At 29.6% G+C, this 20113-nt stretch overlaps 3 protein-coding genes across 3 annotated transcripts in view; 1 reads left to right on the top strand and 2 right to left on the bottom strand.

Annotated features, from left to right (window-relative positions):
* Positions 1–11050, bottom strand: part of LOC105205656 (high affinity cationic amino acid transporter 1) — a 119148-nt gene extending 108098 nt beyond the window's left edge. The window contains exon 1 of the mRNA XM_039446117.1: positions 10770–11050. The gene's annotated coding sequence lies outside the window, so the exon portion shown is untranslated. The remainder of the gene's footprint in view (positions 1–10769) is intronic.
* Positions 11051–11190: 140 nt separating this feature from the next.
* Positions 11191–15027, bottom strand: LOC105204767. Its single transcript, XM_011173957.3, has 4 exons — positions 14868–15027; positions 14684–14803; positions 13903–14081; positions 11191–13823 (listed from the first exon to the last, which is right to left on the bottom strand). The coding sequence occupies exons 1-4, from the start codon at positions 14923–14925 to the stop codon at positions 13737–13739; spliced, it is 444 nt and encodes a 147-aa protein (XP_011172259.1). The 5' UTR covers positions 14926–15027; the 3' UTR covers positions 11191–13736.
* Positions 15028–19106: 4079 nt separating this feature from the next.
* On the top strand, positions 19107–19424 carry LOC105204500. The gene is made up of 2 exons (XM_039448998.1): positions 19107–19216; positions 19344–19424. Exons 1-2 carry the CDS (start codon positions 19121–19123, stop codon positions 19422–19424), a joined length of 177 nt encoding a protein of 58 aa, XP_039304932.1. The 5' UTR covers positions 19107–19120.
* The last annotated feature ends 689 nt before the right edge of the window (positions 19425–20113 follow it).

The raw sequence follows: 20113 nt of genomic DNA, 5'->3' as shown, positions 1-20113 counted from the left end.
TAGGTAAAACGGTTTTTATACGTTAGTGCAATATACGTTTATAATAATCGTTCTTATTACGTATATATAATACGGAACGTATTTTATAAGTTGAAAAATGGTTTATAAAATGCCAGAAATGTATTTACGTTTATAACACGTATAAAAATACTATAAAATACTATCATATACTAATTAAACGTTTCTTAAATACGTTTATGATTTGTAAAAGTTGTCCCTTTAAATAACGTATCAAAAATAGGATTTAATATCCAGGTATGATATTATACTTTTTAAATATGTTAATAAAAGTTTAAGCGTAAATTATATTTATACGTTTTTATTGCAGCAATATTCAAACGAATAATAAACGTATTTTATACACATTCGGTATAGCTAATTAAAAGTTTATTGAAAACGTATATTATTTATGAAATGAAAAATATTTATAAATCATTTTAGAAATACCGAATACGGTTAAAATCCAAGATTTTCTCATTCAATTATTAATAGTTATTTTACACGTAAAAACATATTATGGTGCTCTCAAAAATCGAGCGATTTGCTTTGGTTTTGAGTCTCAAACATAGACTTTGTACTATGTTTATGGTCTCAAAGCTTTTTCGCGACGCCAGTCTTCGCGCTTTCGCGGCTTGTGCGGCTTCCACTAGGTGGCCATGCCGCGGGAGATTTTCTCGTGAGTCGAATGCGGCCACAGGCATTATATCTAAGCGCCACCGTGACCATCACTTCAAATTTCACTTGAGTGAAACTTTTGGGAACTAGTTGTTGTAACCTGGGGGTCAATCATGTAATTTCACGTGGAACGTTTCACTTTTCATTTTTCACTCATAGAGAGTTCACGTGAATCTTTTCACGCACATCCGTTTGTTTTCTGTTCCTGGGGGTCGATTGTGTATCTTTGTCGACTTTTCTCACTTCTCGTATTTTCATCTCACATGAAAAAATACGCGCGATTTGCTATGAGCATAGTGAAAATGCAATATCCCTATGCTCACGTGAGTGAAAATCACAAATGCGAGTGCGAGAAATGGTAGAAAACTTCACATAACCTTTAAAAAACGGTGCATCGCCTCTGAGTTAATCTCCAATAATCTCAAAGTCCCTCCTGTTGACGACTGACGACGCGTGTTCCGAGTAAGATATCAATTTAAAAAAAACGGTGCGTAAATATTGCATAATTGATTTACAATATATACTTATATTATTTATATCTTATTATTTATTTATTGTTATTTATTATTTATATACTTATATAATTATTAATTTATTTATATACTTTATACAATTTTACAATGTATTATCTAGAATATATTATCTAGAATATCGAATGTATCCTGAGTATCTCTCAGTCTCTTTCTTAATAAATTTAAATTTCTTTTTTTAATTTTTTTTCTAATTCGCATTTTCCTCTTGCTCGATAAAAAGTAAAAGGTACTCCATTCTGAAACGATACAAAACTCCGCAAACTCGACCAAATTCGACACAGTTTGATTGAACTCGACATCAAAATACTTGCCGAGCAATGTCACGTGAGAAATGTCGCATTTCCACTATGGTGAAAAGTAGCCAATCGAGTGAGAGCTCACTTTTACCATTTTCACTAGGTTTTGGAATACGCAATCGACCCCCTGAACTCTCTAAATAAGTGTACACTTAAAATGAAATAGATAGATGTTTCAAAATTTAGCGAAAGCAAGAAGGAACGTTCCAGTGCAGTCTAGTGCAGGAATAGAAAACAAGCCTTATGTATGAATAATGCGCGGAAATTTAGTTTGCGTTCCGAAATTCACCATTAGAGGCTCTGTCATTGCAACTATCAAGCGATCGTGAAAAAGGTTTCTATCTGCTTTTACAGTATAACTTTTACTGTAAAAATTTTGTTATATAAAAAAAAAATTGTAAAAAAATATTCATAAATAAATAGCAATATTTCTTATATTGCATTAACTTAATTTACAAATATAATATATATTACATTTATTTTTAATGATCCGTATATTGTAACAACTATTTTATTATGTAGTAATCTAATACTCAAAATTACATTGTAATTTAATTCAAACATTGTTTTTCAAAATTAATTTTAATTAGTTTTTTATGTGTGCAAATTTTAAAGTAAATTAATTTTATTAGTCATTAAATTTAACTTTGTTTAATTAAAAAATATTGAATAATTTAGAATATGGACCTTGATCAAAACTGAATTCTCCGCTCACACATGTATTTTCCAAATTTATAAGTTATAAACACTTACATGATTGATTAATATTCTATTTCACAAGACGCACCTTTCTTATATCATTGAGTATCAAAACGCGTTTAAAGTATATTTTTATCTAAATTTGCATTTGATGAAACCTCATTCTATATAATTATCAAAATATCAATTTGTCAAATATAAATATCAAACCTAATTACATCACAAAAGCATTATTTTTATTTATGTATGTATTACTTTATCCTATCAACGCAATGCAATACCAAAAAGGTTAACCTTTTCAATAATACCTTTTCAAAGTGTTACCACACTGTTACCACACTTTCATTCTTATTTCAAAATACAAACAATTTATTAATTCCCTAAATTTTCACCTTTTCGCCATCACGGCTGATGGCGAAAAAGTTCACGTGAAAAAGTTCATATTTCCGTTCATGAGTGAGTTACATGATTCCGTGGAATTGTACATGATCGTGCAGTTCACGTGAAACTTTTCACTTTTCACGTTTCCGCCCTAGGGGAAATGTTACATGATAGACCGCCTGGAGACAAACTTCGCTTTCGTTTTTTTCGAATGTAATATGTATGTATAGTCGTGAGCTAAAAGGTAGCAACACATTTTTTTTGATGGTAGATGGTTTGATGCTTAATTGGTTGGATCCACAGGTAAGAACCAATGACGTTCGCCGTTTAATGAGCAAGTCTACATTTCAAAAACAATCGAAGAAAACATGTTGCAACCTTTTAGCTCACGACTATACACCCAAGGACTTTGATTCTGTCCATAGGGAAATTTTCCAAACTGAAAAGTCGCTATCTTTCTACATACTTGCAGTTCATGATTAATGAAACAACTACAGCTTATTGGTCGTTATGTTAATCATGAATTATAAGTATGTAGAAAAATAACGACTTCTCAGTTTGAAAAATTTTCCCATGGACAGAATTAAAGTCCTTGGGTGTAGTTCGCTGTTCCACTCAAAATTTTATATTTTTACATGTACACCCAAGGACTTTGATTCTGTCCATGGGGAAATTTTTCAAACTGAAAAGTCGCTATCTTTCTACATACTTATAGTTCATGATTAACGTAACGACCAATAAGCTCTAGTCGTTTTATTAATCATGAACTGCGAGTATGTAGAAAGTGGTGACTTCTCAGTTTGGAAAATTTCCCCATGGACAGAATCAAAGTCCTTGGGTGTACAAATAACAATATCTATTGTTATTAAATCTTGTACATAATGTTTAATTCATATTAATCTTTATTTAATCCTTTTGAACAAAAAAAAAGAAATATTTTTTTGGAAACTATAATTTATTGCGTTTAATTATTAATTTATCAATATTTATTTTATATGACTATATAAATCGTAGTGACTACTGGGCTCAAATAATTTTTCAATAGTTCTGTGTAATAGTTCGTCCCAATAATCCGCGAAAAAACTATGACGAATAATCCAATAGTTTTATTAATAGCTTTACTAATAGTTACTATAGTCCATTTCCGTAAGGGTTATTACAACTGTCAATTTTTACAACTATCTATAACGTAAAGTCTGTGAGATTGCTTTACTGCTGAAATCTGAAGGTTAGGTTAGATTAGGTTACCGTGTAGGTATGTACAGTCGTGTTTATTATAGTTGCACTTTTTCTTCGATGGTTTTTGGAATGTAGCCTTGCTCGCATCGAGCGGCAAAAGTAATTGGTTGGATCCACAAGTAAGAACCAATCATGTTTTCAGCTCTTGTTATAGTTGCGTGTTCAGAGACGCATCTAAGAAAAAGCGTCGCAATTATAATGAACATGACTGTACATACTATATACCATGTCTGAGCGCGCGAATTCTAGGCGCTACAATTAGATAACTTTAGTAATTTATAATTTAAAAAGTATTATACTCTCAACGTTTTTGTATTAGGATTTTTGACTTAGAATATTTCAAAGAATTTGCTTATAAAGGAAGTGTTAAGCCTGCCGCAGACGATACGTTTATTCTTACTGGAATTCTAACTGGATTTTCTTACTTGCTATCGTACGGGCAATGGTACTGGCAGTGATACTGGCTGTGGCTTCACACGGTGCGAGTTTTTGTACGGTCTGAGCAACTGAATTTTGTTTCATAGAAGCGGCACGCTTAAATATGGATGAGATAAATGAGATGGATGAAATTATTGCAACAGTTGTACATTGCCGTAAAATTGCTATTGCATAATTTTTAATTATTGAAAAATTGCGACAACAAAATAAATATCGCCGACGTTTATGGAGTCGACAGTCAATACATTCTTTAATACCTCACTTTTACTGTGTTTATTATGGTAATTTGGTGTGTTTATCGCATATAAACATGGTTTCTATTAGTAGGCCTCTATTAAACATAAAATACTTTCTTTGGACTATTTTGAAGTCTTTTCATTTCTGCACGACGTCATGTTTGCGAAGTGAATTCACGTTTGAACTTTGACAACACTTCGACAGTATAACCTGGTATAACCCAGTATAACCTATACAGACTGCGTCCTGATTGGCTTTCACAATAAACCAGTGCAGAATCACGTAAGAAAAATAGGACATGATCTATTACGAAAATCTAGTACGCGAGCCAGTAGCGTAACCCGTAAGCTACCCATTTCCAGTACGGGAGCACGTAAGAATGCCAGTATAGGAGCACGTAAGCAATCCCGTAAGAAAAAACGTATTGTCTGCGGCAGGCTTTAATCCTGGGATACCTTATATATAACCAAGAGGTTTTATGTTGATTTAGTAATATTATTTTCTATTTTTAATGCATCACGTGCACATTCGGATGCATTGCATAATTATACCTTACGCAAATATATATGATGTGTTTGTTTTTTTAATTTAAAACATTTGATCAAAACTTGTACAATATGTTAATGTCGTAAAATTAAATGAAGATTGCTATTTAATACTGGCAGAAGTGGCATTTTTCATAATAACTTCTTTAGTTTTAAGATGTTTGTTCTGGTTAGCAGCGGGTCCTGATAGCGCACCTCCCGATAGCACACAAACCACTCACAATGGCAGATGCCTAGAGATTTTTCGTAGGTTGGGTCAGATAAGTCAAGATGATTGATTGGTGGGCTATCGGGATGTGCGCTATCAGAACCCTCCCGTTTGTTAGCATCACAGTATCATCATATTGGTTGTAAATTTAATTTAGAATCCCAGCAAATGGAAAGGGATTCAAAAAATTAAAAATGTATAGAAATGAATTAAAAAAATTAAGAATTTAGATTCGGCAATGACCACACGAATTTTTATGCAATTAAAGTTTAAAAATTCGTTGAATCCATTTTTATCTATGAAGTGAGATCAACCCTTAAACACACCGATCCTGTAAAATACGGAAACACATTCGGGTCTGTGAGACTTTTTCAACTTTGAGAAGCTATAACTTTGATTACAATCAATATTTTTCTACAATTTTTTTTTTTTTTTATGAAAATTCAGAACCTCAGAAGTGTGACTGCACAATCAGCATTGCCAAAAAATAATTTATTGTGAAGTTATAAAGGAAAAACTATTAAGCAAAAATGAGAAATTGATCAAAAATTCACTTTTCTTTCAAAAAATTATATCTTTGCAACAAAAAACTTTTAAGGACTTTCAAATACGGCGTTTTAAAGCTAAAGAGTCACATTTTCAAAATAAAATTTGGCAAAGTCATTCCTTTTAAAAAATATAATTATCCCATACAGCACAGAAAATTCCAGCAACATTGCAGCAATGTTGCAATGTTGCAGATTGCAATGCAATATTACGGAGACATTGCAAAAACATAAATTAACAATATGTCTGCAACATTGCATTGCATATGCCAGTAATATTCCGGAAACATTGCAATATCATAATTTTTTAATAAAGTAGTGGCAATAAAGAGCCAAAGCAAAATATTTGCGCATAATAATATATTAATTTAATTCATCCATAATTATTCATCCGCATTTAGCGAACTAAGGTCGGGCGACGTTACTAAATTTTCCGCTGAATCTCTACATTCTCTAACAGTACAACCGTCCATATATCGACTGTAAAGCCCGTATCAGACTACGCACTGAAGATTGAGATTGAAGATTGAAGATTGAAATTTGACCAATCAAAACAAGGAAATTTTAACTCCTTTTATTTTGATTGGCCAAAGCTCAATCTTTAATCTTCAATCTTCAATTTTCAATGCGTAGTCTGATATGGGCTTAAGTCGACTCATCAAGCTTTCAAAGTTGACTGCAAATCGACTTTGCATAGACGTCTACAGACATCCTTCAAATGTTGACTCTAAGATATCTACAAAAAGGCATGCAGTCCCGTGGTGCTGTGTGCATCATAGTATTGTTAAGAAACATAAATATTTATATCAATAGACGAAATAGGTCCATATATGAAGAAATCTCGATCTACAGCCCAATGAAAAAACAATATTTTTTAATTGTTTTTTTAATAAGAATTTTTATATATTTAATTTATTTATTGTATTATATTGATATATATTTTCTAATTACATCTTTTTAAACAAATAACAGAAAAGTTATTCTAGATGCTATTCTGCATTTGCAAAAAAACTATAATTTTATATTTGTTTATATAAATATTGTGCTTTAATTATACATATTTTATTTTTTCGATAACGTATATTGACCTGATCTACAAGTTATATACATATATCAGCATAAAGTGTTCACAAGTCATCATGAGGGATCAATTCGCAACGATCACGGAGGTCAAGCAACGTTCACCGGAGTCGCGACTTGGATGGGTGACCGCTTGGAAATTTTCGAAAAAATATTCTCAAAATTTTTTTTTGCGAAAAATGTTTTTTAAACTGTTATACAAATATTGTTTTGTTTATTGGAATTATGTAATGTAATAATATTTATGTGAATATTTTGGAAAAATTTATAACATTGTTGCTGGGATGTTTCAATGCAACATTTCAAAAAGCGGACAACTTAATGTTGCTGCAATCTTTCAGCAAAGTTGCAGCAATGTTTCGCAATCAAAATGCAATATTACAATGTTTCAATGAAATCATTCTGCAATGTTCCTGCAATCTCTTTGTGCTGTATGGGATGTGACGTGGAGAATATGAGGTATTTTTGGGCATTTAAAAATCCACTTTTCTTAAAAAAATCATATCTCTGTAACAAAAAACTTTTAAAGACTTTACAATACGGCCTTTTAAAGCTAAAGATTCATACTTTCAAAAAAAATTATATCGTTGTCATTTCTATTAAAAAATGTACTTATGTAACAAGGCGAATATGAGGTATTTTTGATTAAATCGTTTCTAAAATTGAAAATTGATATGTTTCATGATATATTTTAGAACAACTCTTTTTTTCTACAGCATTTTATAGTATTCCAACTTTAAACAGAGTATATGCGACTAACATCCGCGAACCGACCTGTTCAAATTTTGTTGAGTTTTTTGTGTAAAATACGTATTTTGTCCAGTTTTTTTGTGTAAAATACTCAAAAAGAAGTTTTACTTACACCCAATCAGCACACAATATTTAAAAAATGTTTTTAAAAACAATTAAAAAAATATTTTTAAAAACATTTATAAAAACGTTAAAAATAATGGGTTAAATGCCTTTTTTTCATTAAAAAAAATGTTTATGTTAATGTTTAAAAAAACGTTTTTTAAATATTATAAAAACGTTTTTTAAACATTTAAAGAAACGTTTTTTTAAGGAAGCATAAATGAGCAATACAATATTTAAAAATAAAAAAATTTTTAAACTTGCAATAAAAAAATTTTTCAAAAACGTTAAAATTAGTGGATTAAGTCCCTTTTAACATTAAACAAATTTTTTTTTAATATTGAAGTTTTTTCTTAAGAAATTTTTTTCGAAAATTCCCATGCGGTCACCCAGCCAAGTTGCGACCCCGGTGTACGTTGCTTGACCTTTGTGATCGCTGCGAACTGATCCTTCGTGATAATCTGTAAACACTTTGTGCTAATACATGTACATCACTGATAGATAAGCTCAATACATGTTATCGAAAAGACGAAATATATATAATTAAAGTATATTATTTATATAAATATATATAATAAAGTTAATATTTTACTGATTTTTATACATGTTATTGAAACATTTTTTAAACGCGCGAATTTTAAAATTAATAATAATTAAAAAATAAATAGATTAAATGTTAAATAAATAATAAATAAACATAATTTTATAGAGATAAAAAATAAATAAATTAATTAATTAATATTAAATGAACATTAAATAAATGTTAAATAAACATTTAAAAAATGCTTACTAAAATCATTTTTTCGATTAAATAATTTATAAAAAATAAATACTTAAACAATATTAAATAAATGTTTAAAAAACGTTTATTTAAAAAAAATTAAAACAAATGTTAAAAAAATATTAAATTAATGTTTAATAAATGTTAAATTAATGTTTTTGAAATTGTTGTTTCAAATGAAAAATTAATGTAAAATAAATAATCAATTAATGTTGAATAAATGCTAAATTAATGTTTTGAAAAAATGTTTTTCAAATGAAAAATTATTGTCAAATAAATGTTAAATTAATGTTGAATAAATGTTAAATTAATGTTTTCAAAAAATGTTTTTTTAAATAAAAAATTAATGTGAAATAAATATTAAATTAGTATTGAATAAATGTTAAATTAATGTTTTTTAAAAATATTTTTTTAAATAAAAAGTTATTATGAAATAAATATTAAATAAACGTAAAATAAACGTTAAATAAATATTTTCCCAAATTATTATTTTAAACATTTAATTAATGTTAAATAAATGTTAAATAAACGTTAAATAATCGTTAAATAAATATTTTCTCTAAATCATTATTTTAAATATTTAATTAATGTTAAATAAATATTTAATAAATGTTTAATAAATATTTTTGTTATAATAAATTGTACAATGAAAAATTAATATTAAATAAATATTAAAAAAAAATTTTTTTAATATTGTGTGCCGATTGGGCACACTATATGGGTCGCATTGACCCTAACAAAACTTTGCTGCCGTGCCGTTCGAATTCTAGTTGACCAAAAAAGTTGATCAACCATATCAATCGAAAGAGGAGATTTGAAACTTTTTTTACATCTTGGTCCGAACCTCCTATCTCATTCCGTCTTCACACAGGAAGCGTTCGAAACTTCATATGGGGTCTCTCAGACCCACTTACGTGTTTAGGGTTAAAATCACGAAATTTTTTTTTTTTTTTATTCCAAAATTTTATGCGATCCGTATAATTCAATTTAATTTATAAAAAAGAATTGAAATGAATGATTTCTATTGTTTTAATTTAAAAGGAGGTTTTAATTTCGCGGATCATCCAATCCATTTTAATCCATAACATAAGACTAAAACGAATTAATTGTTGTCTTTTAATTGAAAATGTATTCAAATGAATTAAAATATTAGATTACAAATTTTCAATCCATTTCTGTTTACTGGGATATTACACTGGGTTCAATTTTCAGTTCAAAACTATGTTTTAAAATTGATAAACAATCATGTGCATAGTTTGAGGAAACGTGTAAAAATTTATGCAAAAATGTTAGGCGCAAAATTCCGCTTTGACCGAAATATAGCATGCTTCTTCACTTATGTGTGTTGCTCATATTATTACAAGTTTTAGATTTATTTATTATTGTTATAATATTAATTTCGTAAATTTAATGCGTACAAAATTAAGCTACAAAAAATTTTAATTAATAAAACAAAAATGTATATATGACTCACATGAATCAAATTAATTGCAAATATTAAAGCTTTTCGATAAGCCACCGCTGTTATTAATGCATGCAGTGCACAAAACAATAATATCTATTATTTATTACTACAAATATTTAAAAGTTTCGATCCTCTTATTAGATTTTCTTAAGCAAACTGTGTAAATTATAGATCATATCACAAAACAGAATTTAAGCCTTCTCCCACCTCAAGCAGTCTCAAGAAGTTTAAGTGTATGGAAATTGATTATTGTTCATAACAGTCTGAAGATGGAGCGTCAAATTATTAAAATCAGTAAAGTCAATTTAATTTAAAACATGAAAATTTAAAAGAAACAAAAGATAGGCTAATCGAGCAATGAGCCCATGTCGATAAAAAGACATAATAGCAATAATGCGAGAAATAACATATCGAATTAAGCTCTCCTCACCTCGTTTTGCTGTCTCACAACCAATAAAAATTTTTTAATTGACTTTTACGTGATTATTTATTCAAATCGTGTTATAAATAGCAATGTATGATTTCGCAATCGTTTGTATCGTGTCCGAATTCAAATATATTTAAGTGTAATGTCATGAACTTAATAATAAATTATTAATATAAAAATACGTAAGAAAATACACCTTACAAACAATATTTGTTCAATTGAATTGTAAATTAAAAAATGACAGTTTTATTTTAAATATTCAATAATCTAATATTCAGTAACCGGAATTTGTCACTTGCTTTTATCATTAACATTTTTAAAAATTAACATCATATTTTTATATGCAACATTTACTAGATAACACTTACGATAAATACGACGTGTAGTTATTTGATCGGAGCAATTCAGTTGTATGCACGATTGTTTCAATGCAGCTACTGTGCAATGGCACCTAAGCAATACCGTCAGTTATACTGCATGCGATCTTGGAGTTGTTTTCACGAATACAACTATTCTCTTTATTCTACTTATCTCTGGGCAAGATACTGGTTATCCTCTATACACGTATGATAATACGATCACAATCATAAAGAAGATACGTCGATTCCGTGAACATTCCCACCCGAGTACAGTGTTGCTTTTGTAAACTTGATATATTGATAAAATAATTATGTACGGCAAATGATAACGAATGGAATTTAAATAATAATAATTAGTTTCTATTTTCGTTAATGTTCATTTCCATATAATTATTAATTTTCATACAATATATAAATTAAAATTTAACTGTTAGTTGTAAATATAGTTTTATTGCAAAATGGACGGATACATAATATGTATATGTAACAAATAAAAATATTCCAAAATTTTGTTATAATAGCTTACATACAAGTTTATCATTACGTATAACATTGCTTATGAGCAGATAGAGTCAACTAAACTGACAATGAGTCAAAAAAAATCCTATCATTTTGCAAGTTTTGCAATAGTTAACGAGTTATTAATTTATAAAAATAACCGAATTCGCCTGGTCTACTGCTAGATGCAAGCGCGCGACGAGATGCGATCATCCGGCAATCATCGTTGCTAGACATGCGGAGAGATGATTGGAGGTGCGCTTTATACAAAATTATAACACATTGTTTCTGCATATCCAATGCCTTACAAATAACAATTTTATCAATTAATAACTCGTTATTGCAAAAAAACAAAATAATGTAAGACTTTTTCGACTTAATTTAAATCGTTCTATTTGCTCATAAGCGGTGCATATAACGTCAGACATCTTACGTGTTTATGTATGTGTGTATGTGTGTGCGCGCGTGCACGCGCGCGCGCGCGCACACACACACACACACACACACACAAATGTCTCACATCATAACAACATTTAACAGTAAACTACTGAGATCATTTTGTATCATAGTTTAGAACACATATTTCGGAAAGTCTAACTTGTCAACACATTTCTTACTTAAAACCTATTATAATCTCATTTTGATATAAGGATTTTTGTCTCAAAATGATTTTAGGAATTTACCCTTAAATGTTGTTATGGCCTTTACATAAATACATACACACAAACGCATGCACAAATGCACGCACGCACGCACGCACGCACGCACGTGAGCGCGCGCGCAAACACACACACCCACACAGACCATATTTTGTAGAAATAGAACAAACATTGTTCCAAGTGGACGGATGTATGTCGTATAATATAATTTTGTACGTATATATATATATATATATATATATATATATATATATATATATATATTTATAAACAATAAGTTAAATCTAGACTAATAAAAATGTCAAACATATATGCCTCGGTAGTTGAATTGGTAAGTTGCACAGAATATAAGATCCTGCTTTAAATCCTAGCTGTTATTTTTTTGCAATTAAATTATTTACAGTTTTTTTAGGGAATGACAATTTTATAAATGCTTCTAAAGCATTAATATTGCGTATTCTGGTTTCATGACAATGTTTTCGACGAATATGCGGCGCGCAGTTTGATTAGGCTGGAGATTATATAAATTAAAAATTATTATTTAGCACTAAGAACCGCTATAACTGATAAAAAGGCCTGCTAATCTTATGTTTGTATGTAAATATGTTATATATTATATATATAAATTTGTGTGAAAATGTGTATGTACGGTACGCGCGTGCATGTGGCTGTTTGTAACATATTCATGTTTATGTACGTTACATAATTATATACACGTACACACATATTTAGATAAATTTAAATTTGCAATAAATTTTTGAAATATTTAACGATGATAAGAATATACAGGGTATTCGGAAAGTATCGGAACCCCTTAATATTTCAACAACTAAGCATTTTTGAAAGAAATTTCAGATAAAAGTTGTAGGATTTAAAAATATCTATTTATCGATTCTATCAAATTGGTTTTGTGGCGTCGCCAAGGTTAGATCAAATCAAAATTTTAAAATAAAACATCCTATTTTTTACAATAAATGAGGAAAGGCTCTGAAGACTTAAATCAAAATATAAGAAAAAAATGCCATAGGGGCCAATACTGGATGTTCGTGTGTAATTAATATATACATTGACAATCAATTCTTAACAATTACAATAAACGTTTCGATCCAAAATTTGGATCATTTCCAATAAAATGTTACCGAAATATTATTAGCCTGTGGTAATTAAACATGTGTAGCGCAGATACAAGTACTTAGTTTTTTATATCCTATTTTTTTATTCCAAAATCTAATGGTTGGTATCAAGAGCTTTTCAAAACACTCTAATGAAATTATTTTTCATTAAATATTTTCTAAGTTATAAGATTTGAAAGTTACAGTATACAGTCCCAGCATAATATTAAGGAATTCCAGCACTTTCCAAATACCCTGTATATAATGGCCTGAATAATTTTGAATAAACATATATATTGTGTCCCCATATAAGTGCCCATTGTCTATTACCATAAAGTTACTATTGCAAATATATAAATACTACGTCTCGGAATTGTACAAAATCTTTAAATTTATACTGACCAGAGATCAATTTAAACATTACATTCTCATATTGCAAAAATATAAAACTATCTTATATATATATAACACTTTACGTTTTCCAATCATATAATAAAAATTCGAGATTTACATAATAAAAGGTTAATTTAAATATAAGATATTCATACATTTTTGCAAAACTTATCTTGCATATATAACTATAAAATTATCTTGTATTAGTTACTATATTAAAAAAAAGGGAATCTTTACATATTCTGTCTGCAGTGATGAGATTCAATCAATTGATTTGTCAGTCCACTAAAATGTCAGTTAATGCAGAATGTCAGTCATTGATATCTCAATGTGCCCAAGAAGGAGATGAAGAATGTTACGGCAAATATAACACTATGTGCTTTTCTTTTGTTTCCACTAGACTGAAATAAATTATAAGGTATTTATAAAGTACTTATTTATGTATTTTTTTAAATCATTGATTGAATGACTTATACTTACAATAACATAATAATTACATCTATCACCTTGACAGCAAGAGGAACACTTCCAGTCCTGATACCAGATATGAGTGCAGTCGGGCATATTATTACGCTGCAGCCTCTCGCATTCTCTTTTAGTAGCACATCTTTTAGAGACATAAAATTGTTTCTTTGCACCCTGAGACCAATATGGTGTACCTATAATAATCATGCTTATTGTATGTTATTTTCATGATGAATATAGCTGTCATGTAACAGAAATGTAAAACTGTTACATGACAGCTGTAATTATGTTTATGTAGCAATGTTACATAGCAATAATCCAACTAAATTGTGATAACATTATTATATGTATAAATATCAATATTGTGCAGAAGCGTCAGCTTATCATTAGACATACCTAATCAAATAGAGGTAACTTTTCAAGTAGGTTATCTTTTTTCAATTAAAATATCACATTTTCACAAAGAAAAACAAAATGCTCAGATTCTCTCCCGTTAATACTCACGAGATATCGATATCAATTTGATCGGATTATTTAATTAAATATGTCCTTATCATCTTTAATAAAGAGTGATTAAATGATAGTTGTTGACTCAAATTGAAAAATTGATAAAGAACGCGCAACGCTCCACGAGGCGACGCTCCACGATTGAAAAATTGATAAAGAACGCGCAACGCTCCACGAGGCGACGCTCCACGAGGCGACGCTCCACGAGGCGACGCTCCACGAGGCGACGCTCCATATAACCTCAAAGAACCAACGCAAGAAAACATAAAGTGTACGTGCATTCACTTACTGCCCCATTTAATCTCTGTCAGGCATACATCCTGCCCCTGTTCACAGGTTTTGATGGTGTTCAAGCATTTATCTTGATTGCCCTCCTGATCTGTGCAAACATAACACTCCAGGGCGTGGCCTACGAGAAAAATATCATTGGAATAAACGAAAGGAAGGGCGATTTCGAGATCTCGATTACTTACCGATTGACACGCAAGAGATAACAATTAGCACGAAATGCCACTTCGTAAAATTTGGCATTTCGGGAGAGATAGATACAATTTATCAGGAGACAACGATTGAGATGCGTCACTTTGACTGCCCAGCTGACAACTCAATGCACCAGTGACGGATTCGGAAGGGTACCAAGAAAATCTCGCGTATACAAGAGTTCAAGACTTGACAGTTTCATTTCTACAACACTTTATCAATTATTAAAAAATAATTACATATAATTAAGTTTTATTACAATTTTTCTAAATTAAAACTTTTAATATAGACGCATTAAATTGAAAGTAGAAAAATTATTTGATGTCTTCAAGTCAACTTAATTGATATAATATTCCGTTGCTGTTTGAAAGCGTTTTTGAAGCGCCATCGCATCCAGTAAAGTCGAGTTCCGTAAAGCACATTATGAAAAGATGTAGAGGAGAAGAGAGTACAGTAATATGGCACCCATTTTCATTTTATTGAATAACTTAATTATTTATAATTAATATTTTCTATTGAAACTTGAACGATTACATTTGTAAATGTGTTATTTAGCATATCCTAGATTCAAAGTAATGAAATATTTATTATTTAGAATGTGATTTATAAAAATCTAATGCACTGCGTAATCGGTAGAAGAAAAAAAGTGGTTGTAATATGGCTATCCATAAAAACAATTTTAAAAAAATTAGTTTAGTCACCAACGAGAGACTATTAAAGACTGTCAACCTTGGGTAAATTTTCGAGGCCGTCACTGGGGCCCCAGGGGGCCGGCGGTAATTGAAGAGCGATGACGTTATCGACTATATGATTGTTAATACAAATATTTGAATAATACCTTATTAAAAATCTTGATTTTTTTATTATACAAATACTTCATAAGCAAGTATGCATACTTATATTTAATAACATCATTGTATATTGCTTTAAAATTGTAATTCTTTTTGATCAGTTATTATCTCTGTCGATAATCAAACTTGGATGTTAACATCAAAACTGCAATTTTTAATAAAAATCGAGAATTTTTGGGTTACAAATACATAAACATCTCTATGAAACTTTAGGATAACAATAAATTATAAAATTAGTACTGTATTGTCAGTTTATCATTAAAAATTTAACAGTCACACAAACTCCCGTAAGATTAGCGGTCTTTAATAGTCTCTCGTCGGTGGTTTAGTTTAAAAGATATACAATATCTTGTTACAAAATTATATATTTTTAATTTTCCATTGTTTAGAATTTTCCTGCATTTAAAAACTTCAGAAATGCCATTAGAAATTTTATTAGATATATCATTTTATCCCTGTTTAACATTAAACAACAAGCATAAAATAATGTCTCTAATGTTTCTAAACACCGCTTTCTAGATCAATGACAATCGATTTACCGAAGAAATATTTTGATATAAAAATTTCACTTAAAAAAATTATATTAAGAAAATTCAATGTTATTGTTTTAACTTTGTATAACTCGAAATGTGTACAGCCGAATAAAAAGTTAAAAACAAAAAAATACTTGAGTCTATGTACATTCGTGTTATAATACACTTTAATAATAACGAGGAAATATGTGTAAATAAAGGTCAAAAAAGTGAAAAAGTTTTGAAGTGCTCAAAAATAAAAATGCCATAATAATTGTCAGGAATTATGTATTTGGCATATTAGCATCACTAAAAAAACGGCTAAACGAATAACTCCATAAGCAATTGTTAGAATACGTCACTCAATAACGGAAATAATAGGGGTAACCATATTGTCGACAGAAGCCATAATACCCTCTTCTCTAGCCTTTATCATTTTATCTTATACCCACACAACACATGGACGTCCCCGGACGTCCAATACATGTCCATAAAAGTCCTTGTAATGTCCTAGTATCTCGTACGTCCATAGGACGTTCCAAAGACGTCCGAAGGACATCCTGGTTTATCATAGCTGCAGTACGTTTGTAGGACATCCGCAGGACATATTTAGGATGATTCGTAATATTTTACATATTATGTATATTAAACATGTTTCTAACATACATAATAAATATGCATTCGAAAATTGCGTTGTTCTTTATATTAAATAAGACATTTTGAAGATATTCTAAGAACTTTAAATGTCTATTGGTGGTACGTTCCGAAAAGGTCCGCCATATACCTATATGTCAACGAAGTTGAATATTTTTATTATTATCATCATTATCATTATTATTATAACATAAGAATTTTATAAATTATAAAATTATAAAGATAATTTTTCGTGTTAAAAAATATTTAACAAAAGATATATTTAACCATATATAAACATAAACTACAAATTTTGATAATATGAGAAGCTTTAATATACAGTATATAGCTTTTTAATAAAATATATTATTCGTTAATATTTAATATTTCATTATATATAATAGTTAACTTATGTAATATTTAATACATATGTATAATATTATAACGATTAATTTAATATGCTATTTAATGGCTATTTTATTTGTGAGGAAAGTCCTACTCAAAATATAAATAAATAATAACGTATATTATATCAAGTAAAATTTTTCTTGGAAAAAACGTTTTGGAACGTAAACTTAAAATATAAAGAAAGTAATTATACATCTAGCAGCAAGGTATATATATTTGATTTACAGAATCATATCTGTTTACATGATTCTGTGAATCAAATACATGTATATATTAAAATTCGATTTAATTGTAATTTATGAAATCCTGTAATTTCGGATTAAAATGAATTTAACAAGTGAGTGCTGGCACCACCGCTAGGCGGCCACGAGAGATCTTCTCGTGAGTCGAATGCGGCCACGGGCGTTATATCTAGGCGCCACCGCGGCCAACTCCCCAGCTCATAACTTCAGTAAGACTTTTAGGAGCTGTTTGTTGTAACCTCGAGACGAATACTCGCTCTCAGTCTTTTTAAATGTGACGTGCGTGTGGAACGCTGTTCCACATAAATTTTTATAATTTTTACATGTGAATAACAATTTGTATTGTTATTTAATCTTGTACAAAAATTAAATATTTAATTCAAATTTAATCTTTTTTTAGTTTTTTTTAACGAAAAGGATACAAGAAATATTTTTTTGTAAATTAAACATTTATAACGTTTTATATTAATGAATTCTGTTTTAATAAACAGGGGGTACAAACTCCTATTCTAGATAGGAGACATGTATACAGTGCCATCTGTCTCTGGACTCGGATGTAGTTGAACTAAAATAGATCACGTGATACGGAGTGGGAGTACGCGCCAACCCAAAGAATATCTCATTATTTTTTGACGCCAACCGAGCAAGTCTCAGCAAGTCAAAGCAAACCCAAGTGAGTGAGAGTGAGCAAGAACGAGCAATAAAAACAAGGGTAATTATCAATATAATTATCTATCATTTTTTGGCACCAATCCAAAGAATATCTCCTTATTTTTTGGCGCCAACCGAGCAAGTCTCATCAAGTCTAAACAAACCCAAGTGAGTGAGAGTGAGCAAGAACAGGCAATAAAAACAAGGGTAATTATCAATATAATTATTTATCATTTTTATCACTAACGGGTACTAATAACAATAATAATAACAGTAGAAGCAATAATAGTATATTAATTTAGTGCTCAATCTAACCTAGTTTATCTCTATTTTCTTTGACTATTTTCTTTGATATTTAACTAAATATTTATCTTATATTTATGTTATATCTACTTATAATTTGTTTTATATCTTTATAATTATAACTAATTTAATTATAATAGATCTATAATTAACATATAATAATAATATTAGTATATACTTACATATATTTAAGTTGCATATTTTGCATGTTAATGGTTACATGATTAGTTTATTAATAAAATATATTAAATTTTCTTACAGTTAACAAAAATGGTGTGGAAATGTTGCGTGCCGGGATGCACATCATCAGCAAGAGTCCCGAGTCATAAGCTTCCCACTAGAGGTGGAGAACTATCGATGGTACTATCGATAGTTATCGATAGTCATCACTATCGAAAACAAGCGATAATTTTTTTTACTATCGATAGTATCGATCAGGATAGCCAACTAGCCAGTAGAGAGAAGACTGAGAGCGGCCATCCTGGCGTTTTAGGTTGGACCGCAGGAATCCCCCGTACACTAGCGCCAGTACATCCATTTTTAAACACTACATAGTATTATACTATGATACCTATGTAGCGTTCAAAAATGGATGTACTGGCGCTAGTGTACGGGGGATTTCTGCGGTCTAACCTAAAACACCGGAATGGCCGCTCTGGCGCTCTCAGTCTTCTCTCTGCTAGCCAGTTTGCAAAACAATTTACTCTTATTGTACGTGTCACGTAAAGGCTGCAGATTTACGGTATGTATATTATTAAAATTTTAAATATCGAATACGTTACCATAAAATCTTATTATAATATTATATAATATATATTAAAAATAGACAATGAAATGTATTAAGAATTATATGATACTTTCAATTTTAGGTTAGATTAAAGTTAAGAATTAGTAACATCCTAAAACACGACGATGTCTTTGCAAAGTTGCTTACCAAGGAAAAAAAATAAAAAAGATGGTATGATTATGATAAATATAATTGACAAAAATAAGAAGAAATTTAATGCTATTAATTGTTTTTTTTTATTTATGTTTTAGAAAATTCGGAAAAGGATAAATCTTATAATAGTGGATCAGATGAAACAACAGCTAGTGTTGATTCTAGCACTGATTTATCTCTACGAAAGCTTAAAAGAAAAAAAATATCTACAGTATTGAAATATTTTTCAAAGTCAAGTGATTCAAGATATGCTAAGTGTATCACTTGCGGTAAAGAGTACAAAACTAGTGGTAATACTAGTAATTTAGCGGATCATATTAAAAGATTCCATCCTATATTTAATAATGCAGATTGTGATGATGCTTCTTTACCCAGACCCAGTACTAGTTTTAGTAGCAATACAAATTCACGACAAACAAGCTCTCGTTCAATTAGTCCTTTTTTAAAAAAATCTTTGCAATATGATAGCTCATCCCAAAGAAAAAAGGAATTAGACGAACCTTTGGCTATGATGATAGCTACTGATTTTCAGCCATTTAATATTGTTAATGATGTTGGTTTTAGAAAATTTATTCACCTTCTCGATCCGAAATATGCCTTACCGAGTAAATTTACCATAAAGGAAAACATAATGAAGAATCTTTATTTTCAAGCAAAAAATAAATTAAAAGAAGTATTACATGACATCAATTATGTTGC

The sequence above is a fragment of the Solenopsis invicta genome, chromosome 1 (assembly GCF_016802725.1).
Source record: "Solenopsis invicta isolate M01_SB chromosome 1, UNIL_Sinv_3.0, whole genome shotgun sequence".
Classification (NCBI taxonomy): domain Eukaryota; kingdom Metazoa; phylum Arthropoda; class Insecta; order Hymenoptera; family Formicidae; genus Solenopsis; species Solenopsis invicta.
This window is presented reverse-complemented; position numbering and strand designations above follow the sequence as displayed.

Coding starts and splice junctions, on each gene's coding strand:
- LOC105204500 (XM_039448998.1), top strand. CDS start 19,121: ATGGCCGCTCTGGCGCTCTCAGTCTTCTCTCTGCTAGCCAGTTTGCAA. Junction 19,217..19,343: donor GTAAAGGCTGCAGATTTACG/GTATGTATATTA, acceptor TTTCAATTTTAG/GTTAGATTAAAGTTAAGAAT.
- LOC105204767 (XM_011173957.3), bottom strand. CDS start 14,925: ATGCCAAATTTTACGAAGTGGCATTTCGTGCTAATTGTTATCTCTTGC. Junction 14,804..14,867: donor TATCTCTTGCGTGTCAATCG/GTAAGTAATCGA, acceptor TTTTTCTCGTAG/GCCACGCCCTGGAGTGTTAT. Junction 14,082..14,683: donor GACAGAGATTAAATGGGGCA/GTAAGTGAATGC, acceptor TGATTATTATAG/GTACACCATATTGGTCTCAG.